We start from the raw sequence: 8,200 nt of genomic DNA, 5'->3' as shown, positions 1-8,200 counted from the left end.
GGGGTCATGCTTCACATGATTGATAATGTGAGTCACTTCCTCTTCATTGTAGGCCAACTTGTTGTCATTCAGGTTTGCTGGTATATCCACATATTTCCACATATTAACTCTTGGTTTTCCCCTTAAATGTTGAAATATTCTAGATGTTTTTTGTAAATTATCTTGATTTAGCCTAGTGTCTTTGGAAATATTGAAACTCATGTGATGAGTTGAAGCAATGAGGTGACTGCACAAATTGCAGTAGATAGGCCTTTCCAGTAAGTTGGGTGAGAATGAGTCAAGCAGTAGGAAGCCCAAAGCTCAGTGATGTCGAAACCAAGGTGTGTCAGCGTGTGTACCGAGTGTAGCAGCCGCGCTGACTCTGCGATAACAGCCGCACTGCACCTTTAACTAAACACTGGCGAGTATTGAGTGACGTGGGACGCAGACTGCGTGCTGAGAGTGGGCAGGAAGCGCAGAGAGCTCACGGCGTCAAGTTAGCTAGACTTAGCAAAATCTGTACGGGAAATATAAATAGCTCGCCTTCAAGATGGTGTAATTATTACAATAATATAATACTAAGCGACAGAAATACGCAAATCAACACCAATTTTAGCAAAATAGTTTGTGAATTGTTTTATTCAACAAGTAGTGAAACCGTAACTGGATGGACGTTGCAGGACGCATTAGGCAATGACACTTTTATTTTGATAGCTCACACAGGAAGGAGAGGGTTTTAGTTGCGTTTGACTTGACACTACCAAAGAGAGCAACGGGCGCACGGTGGCTACTTGAACGAAAACGGGGGAAGCTTGCTCAAGAACCGGCTGGGCTGTCGTCAGGAACTCAACATGCCACACTACAAATGCTGAGCGTGGGTCCGAAACAACCTTATTTACCCCCTGAACGGCGATAGTTGACGGCCACGCCCCATATCCTTCGACCAGAGACCGTACAAAAACTGCTGGCGGAGGCGCAACGGTGAACGGTTTGAAACCCAGCAGGGCGGCTAGCGGGCTCACAGCGGAGAGGAAGCTTCAGTGTCGGCTGTTTGAGAGAGTATAAACAGACATGAGAGAGTATAAAGTAGTGGTTCTCGGGTCCGGAGGGGTCGGTAAATCCGCATTGACCGTCCAGTTCGTGACGGGTTCCTTTATAGAGAAATACGACCCCACGATAGAGGATTTCTACAGGAAGGAGATAGAGGTGGACTCCTCTCCGTCCGTCCTGGAGATCCTTGACACGGCAGGGACCGAGCAGTTCGCCTCCATGCGAGACCTGTACATCAAAAACGGGCAGGGTTTCATCCTGGTCTACAGCCTGGTGAACCAGCAAAGCTTCCAGGATATCAAACCGATGAGGGACCAGATCATTCGGGTGAAAAGGTACGAGAGAGTACCGATGATTCTGGTTGGAAATAAAGTGGACCTGGAGGGGGAAAGGGAGGTCTCGTCCGGTGAGGGGAAGGCACTGGCGGATGAATGGAACTGCCCGTTCATGGAAACTTCAGCCAAAAATAAAACCTCGGTGGACGAACTGTTTGCAGAGATTGTCCGACAGATGAACTATGCCTCAACACCAAATGGCGACGACCAGTGCTGTTCGTCTTGTGTCATTCTTTAAGAAAAAGGACAACCATAAAGTTTTATTCCTTGTTCGGTTTTAAGTTTGCAATGGTAAGTTATGACACCATACACTGCACATGTAAAGCTGACACTAGTAATAGTTTTATTAAGTGACACTATATAACCAGTACTTATTATAAGCATGTTATTGAAATCCTTTCTTAGCACATGTCCATATTAAGGGAGAAGTGAACAGCAATACACCGGATGTATGCTCAACTTGGCTTCACTTTAGAGAATAGCATTTTAAGTGTATTTAGTTTATTGTCAGTTGTCGTTCATAAAAGCTCAGTGTTAGTTTTCACAGTTTACAGTAGGCCACTTGCAGTCAATTGCTTTGCTAAGCAGAATGAGGAAGTGTCTGACTAATTTGCAGAACTGGAGGGGCAACCTAGGGCTGACTTTTAATTAGGTTTACAAAGTTAGTGGTTAAATCTGTACACCTAACGTTAAGTCTGTAGTTATTAAACAACTGCTCAAATGGTATTTTCCAGAATGAGGTTAACAGGAGTCGGGAGATTCCAATGTTCTTGCATGGCCTACATTCAGGGCTCAGCAAGTTGTTTTTTTAAGAGCCCATCCCAGAATGAACCTTTTAAAAGCAGTGTCTTTTTTCTTTTCTTCATCTTTTGTCAGAGGTTGTTGCAGTTCACTCATGACTCTTCTTATCTTTTGTTTGTGGCAGTGTGTTGCAGCAAGTGTCTACTGTTGAGCTCTTCTTCGTGTCTCGTCCTGGCCTTGGAGGAAAATACAGGGAGGAATGCTGCAGGGGGACGAGAGGAGGAGGGGAGCAACTGCGACTCAGAGGGAGGGGTCCTCTCTTCAGGAATTCTGCTGGGTTGGAGTAGCCTATCTTTGCTGCATGATCAGTGTCCACCATTGATGTCAACACTGTCAGATCCTGAGTTTCAGCAACATCCCCCCCCCCTCACCAGTTCCAACTGTACTCACAGCTGGAACTAAACCCCAATGGAAAAGATACGGAGGGCAACACTTAGAGACCGTCATAAATGGATATTTCTGTATAAGAAGACCAAGAGATAGGAGTATATTTTGTTAAATAAACTGCACAGTCTGGGGTGGGTAAAGATCTGGGCGATATCTCTGCCTAACCTATTTTGGAGCAATGCTCCACAACACTCCAAATCCTATATTTTTTTCCCAAAGTCAAAAGAAATTGACACCACTTATCTGCTGGTGGAGGAAACATGAGTGCCACTTTTTTTTCTTCATCTCCCTTCAGTGTGTGAGAGGACCTTAACTGAAGTGACATGGGGACGGTGACCCGATCGCCCTTGTGTCGAGTGCCTTTCCAAAACAAATCAGCTGTTCAGATTTAGTGCCAACCTCCATTTATCACCAAAAGAACCCTTCGCCGTGGCAGTCCACAATTTAGTAAACTGTTCTTCTGGATAATCGTGTACGGGTGGTGGCTGAAAAGAAACTACAATAGGCTTTTTGTTAATGGAATGGCGGTTTTCTGTATGTTTTACGTTGGCCTTTTTGAAGTCTACGGTGTTAATTTTGTAATGTCTGCTTTGTCTGGCCAAACCTATTTTCTTGAAATGCACAGGTACTGGAATCTCCCTTGACGTGATAACAACACCAAACGCTTACCTTTCCAGACCACTTAAATCAAATCATGTTCATGTTTATTTTGTTGTTTCTAACAGGAAATGTGATGATGTACCCTTGACAAATCTAACCTGATTGTAAGTTTAATTTCAGACCAGCCCTTTAAGAATGGGCTGTCTGTTTTAAAAACAAGACTTTTAATACAAATTGCATTTTTTTTTAAAAAGAAACCAGGCTGTGTTTTCTCTTTTGTTGAGATCTATTTGTTTCAACGTGTTGCTACAATGACTAATTGCCAGTTTGCTGATCCTAAACAAAGTTTTCATGAGCAGTTTAGAGTTTTAAGAGTATAATTGCTTAAACATCAGCTCAGTATGATTTTGAATACACAGAAATAATGGGATTACTACAAATACTAGGGGTCGACCGATACTGGCTTTTTTAAGGCCAATACCGATACAGATTATTAGTAGATAATGAGACCGATATTTGGACTGTACAGTAAAAATGAAAATCTTTTAGTCAAAATTAACAATGTGGAATGTTACAAACTCCAACACAAAAGTTAGTTTCAATGCTTTAAGCAATTATTTAATGAAACTGAAACTTTAAACATAATATACACAGTCAAAACAATTGAATAAATAAAAATAAAAATAGCTTCCTGAAGTTTTAACCTGCTAACAGTTTGTTCGCAGTTGGAGTTTGCAGGTGTTGCAGAATGCTTACAGAGCCAAAGTACCGCACTTTTTAATGGATTAACTTCTAAACGGTCAAATAGTCTATATCTATATACCAATGCAGGTAATCTGCAAATTGTCAAATATCGGCTCCAATACTCTGCCACGCCGATAATTCGTCGATACCTAACAAATACCCAATGTAATACAGTAGGTCAAAAAGTTAATGTTCAGTTGTGTGCATAGTTTACAGGAACGTAACTTTCCCCAAAACCCAAACTTACATTTGTGTTTGATAGATGCGCATAACCCACAGGCTAACAGGAAATAGGAGTACAATAGGAAACTGTGGGGTGCCTGGGTAGCTCACCCGGTTGAGCGTGCGCCCCATGTGCAGAGGCTCGGTCCTCGCCGCAGCGGCCGCAGGTTCAGTTCCGACCTGTGGCCCTTTGCTGCATGTCATTCCCCCTCTCTCTCCCCTTTCGTGTCCAAGCTGTCCTGTCAAATAGAAATGCCAAAAAAAAAATAGGAAAATGTGATGTTTGTTGAATTTTATGTTCACAAATTAACTGGGCACCTTAATGGAAGCTCTATTGCATGCAGTAGTTAAATACAAAGTAGTAGTATTAGTAAAAGTACAATGAAAGCCGTTTTGCCCCAAAAATCTTTTTCTTATTTTTATACTGCGGCCTAGCCATGCTTTTTTTTTCTAAAACACGTAACGTTTCGTGTGGTTAACAATGAGACCACTGTGATGCACGTGTCAAATCAAAAGCTGAAAGAAACCAGACCAAGGTGTGTACATGGTATGACTAAGTTGAAAAAGAGATGAGTAACTAGTCTGTTGCAGTGTTTACATGGTCATTGTCAGGTAATCAGAGCACATGCAACACCCCTGCACAGCAGGAATTTGTGTCGAGATAATCGTAAAGTACCTGAGAAGATATGTCATTCCTGCCTCTTTGATGAACCTTACCCATATTACCCAACACAATGTGATCAAGATGAAAACCTCTGTTATCTACTCAACATTCTCACAATGCAGTAATAGACAGCCAGGCCAAGCTATGCGGCTCCAGAGAAATGTCTCTTTTAACTATGTGGGTGTAGTAGTGTTTGAGCCCAGAGCTTCAGCCTGGGTACAGTGTGTGGGTGTAGTGATGTGAGGTGATGTGGAGAGGCCGGTATGACTGAGCAGGCCCCGCTCTGCTTCTGTTTACCTACGGGGATTACCTAGCCCCAGCTGGCTGGTCGACCACATTATGGCTTGGGGGGGGGCGCAGAGTAAACAAACACAAGACAAACTTCACTTTTTAGTCCAGTGTTTCTGAGGGTAGATATGTACTGGTCTTCAAGCTGCACTGTATGTTGTGTTATGGTATGTACTGTATGTGTCTTAGAAGTCTGAGCATATGTGTCTGTCTGTCACTGTCCTGCACAGGCTCAGACTGCTATGTGGAACTGTGTAGGCCTGGGTATCTGTGCCTGTTAGCCAGTGTCAGCAATGGTATTATATGTGTTCTCCCGGCTTTGCCTGCACTATATCACTGTGGGGTATGGGGAGGTCAGGGTGCATGGTTGTGTGAGGGGGCATTTCAGCATGAATATTGCATACAACAGGTGCGTTTGAACAGTGGTGTGCATTACAGTTGGGCAATATGGTTGAAATCAATACTCTGCTATTAATAAGACTTTTTTTACCATATTGATATATACCACAATATAGTTAACGTATGCCATATCCCATGTCAAAATAATCAAATGTATGCATATTGCAGTGTGTTCTGGTGCTATGCATTATATTTCACAAAACTCCTCATATGTAAATACCTAATTATGTTATTTCTTAAGTTACAATAAGCTTCAAATCATTAATTTAGACATGCTAATTTGCTAAATAACACAACATGTTTTATCCATCACAATACTGTTGAACTGTTGATATTGAATTATTGCCCAGCCCTACTGTGTGTATATATACAACAATCTTTACAGTCTTTCTGTGTGTGAGTAGAAAACCATGTGCATGTATGTACACACACTCTGTTTTTCCCTAAAGTTGAAAAGAAAGTTTTTTTTTTAGTGCAGAGGTGCTTTGTGTTTGTGTGATTGTTGATAGCAGGTCTCAGATCTTCCTTACATCCACCACACGTCGTGGCTAGTTTACAATTGTGTTATCTACGTAAAGTCAAGGCGAATTCCTTCAAGGTGTTGATACAGATTGTGTGATTAGACATGAACAGAGCTGAGGTTGAACTCTGCCTGGGACATAATATAGTTAAAGTGGTGGTGTATTACAGCTATGCCACAGATACTGTAAATGTACTCTTTCCCCCCCCGCCCCCCATCTTCGGCTGCTGCGCAGCTTCTGTCTCTTGCTGTGGTGTAAACATCTGATAGCAGAAGAATTTGCCCTTTGGAGAGAAAGAGGGCCTGTTGAGTTCCTGTTTCTTTTTATCTATCTCTTTCTAAAGAGATAAAGGAGAGTAAAGAGTAAGAAGGTGAAAGTCTTACTTCCTTCCCTTGTTTTTATTTGCACAACTCAGTACCATCGTTGTCTCTGTGTGGTTGTGAGTTTAGTTGGTTTCAGCCTGTTTCAGTATGTTGCAGCCACATTTTTGCATACTTGAATTTGAGCGTTTTTATTATTTTATTTTAAGAAATTGAATTAGGCTATTTTTAAATCTATTGGTTTTAGTTGCAGCCAACAGGAAATCAGTGGCGCTCAGGTTTACAGATGGCCCGGCTTGTCAGTGGCTGCTGGTCATGGGAGATGGTCATGTGATGTGGTTGCCATGGTTAAGGGGGGTTGGGATGTGGTATGGCTGCTCAGGGTGGCCTCGTGACCTATGGGAGTTCAGTCACTAGCGCAATGGTGACTGTTGGGAGAGGAGGCTGTCGGTCTGTTTGATCATCTTTCTCTGAGTTGCCACAAACATATTTTCTTTGCTCATGACAGGAAGTGTGATTTTTCTTTTAAAGCTAGTTATTTCTGCTGTGTAAAGAGAATTGTAGGGGCAGATTTTACAGCCTTAGATAAATAATTTCCCTTCCTTGGTTGCAATCATTTGTTTTAATTATCAAATAAGGGTTAAGTGTGTTGCTTGCTGCACAAATCAGTTTTTTTGCTGTTGGTAGCAATTGCTCTGAGAGGAAGTGTTGCGAAAGAGCCAGTGAGAGTGGGTGGTGTGTGTTTGCATTTTTTACATGGGACTTAATCACTATATAGGCTCCTTGCTGAATTATAGACTTCTCCTTCTCTCTCAGCGTCATCATGCTATTTTTGAGGCTCTGTTGTGTTCAAGAGTGTGGTTTTCGCGTTTTCTTGGCAGATGTGCCTGTTATGTACTGTATCTGTCTAAGGCAGTGTGCTTTTTGACATCCATTTGACTCTATCCGCCTTTCTTTCTCTACATGTTGTTTATATTAACACATAACATCACTCGACCCTTACAATTTAACAAGAACTACACTTGACAGTTGCTTGCATTTAGTTGATATGCGGCAGCATTGTTAATTTTATAGTTTGTGTCACAGTCATTTCGTTTTGTGTTGAGCATTACCATAACAACACAGAAATAACCATTCACTTCTTGTTTGTCTTCCCCTTAAAGGCTGAAAGAGCTTTGTTTTTTTTCTCTTTCACTCACACATGAACACACACTGCAGTTTACCCACGTTGTGCACATTTAACCCCACTGCAGTTTAGATTCCTGCAGCATTCCAACACCAAGACTTTGTCGAGATACAAGCAGCAGAGGGATCACTCTCCTCCTCTGTTGTAACATGTCCCATCACAGGAACAGTATCTAGATTAGACCTGTCAGTTTCCTTGTTACCCAGTTATTAATTAGTCCATGAGACTTAGATTATCATAATATTTGGCCATACTGCATTTTAAGGCCCTGACACACCAACACGACGGCCGACCGTTGGCAGAAAAGGCAGTCGGACTGATCAGTCGGCTCTCTGAGGTCCAAAAAGTGCCTCGGAACACACTGAAGCGACGCCGACTTGAGCGTACGTTCTGCGTGCGCGCGAGACGTAATATGTCTCCATAACCGCAGGCGGCACTAATCTGTATTGTTGCCCAAAAAATTAAAACTGAAAATGACAAACGTGTCACGTGGGTCTGGCTTCTCCAGCCGACCATAATGGCGGCTCGTTTGGAATACAATCTCGTATTTTACGGAAATAGTTCACTGAAATGTGTTTCTGAAAACAAGCGAGAAATAGGCCATGCAGTTGCTGAATCTGTCTTCATTTCAGATTGACAAAGGTCAGTTTAAAAGATTTTCGTCAGATTTTGAGAGGCGTTCGTCAGGCTCATCCCGCTCGTCA

General features: G+C 42.3%; 1 protein-coding gene across 1 annotated transcript; it reads left to right on the top strand.

Annotated features, from left to right (window-relative positions):
* The first annotated feature begins 700 nt into the window (after window positions 1–700).
* Window positions 701–3,400, top strand: LOC116050818 (ras-related protein Rap-2b). The gene is made up of 2 exons (XM_031301029.2): window positions 701–1,655; window positions 2,290–3,400. The coding sequence occupies exon 1, from the start codon at window positions 1,051–1,053 to the stop codon at window positions 1,600–1,602; it is 552 nt and encodes a 183-aa protein (XP_031156889.1). The 5' UTR covers window positions 701–1,050; the 3' UTR covers window positions 1,603–1,655; window positions 2,290–3,400.
* The last annotated feature ends 4,800 nt before the right edge of the window (window positions 3,401–8,200 follow it).

Source organism: Sander lucioperca, chromosome 5 (genome assembly GCF_008315115.2).
Source record: "Sander lucioperca isolate FBNREF2018 chromosome 5, SLUC_FBN_1.2, whole genome shotgun sequence".
NCBI classification, from domain to species: domain Eukaryota; kingdom Metazoa; phylum Chordata; class Actinopteri; order Perciformes; family Percidae; genus Sander; species Sander lucioperca.
Note: the sequence above shows the minus strand (reverse complement) of the source record. Positions and strands in the feature narration are given on the sequence as shown.

Bases quoted from the DNA above. Each gene is read 5' to 3' on its own strand.
- LOC116050818 (XM_031301029.2), top strand. From the start codon at position 1,051: ATGAGAGAGTATAAAGTAGTGGTTCTCGGGTCCGGAGGGGTCGGTAAA.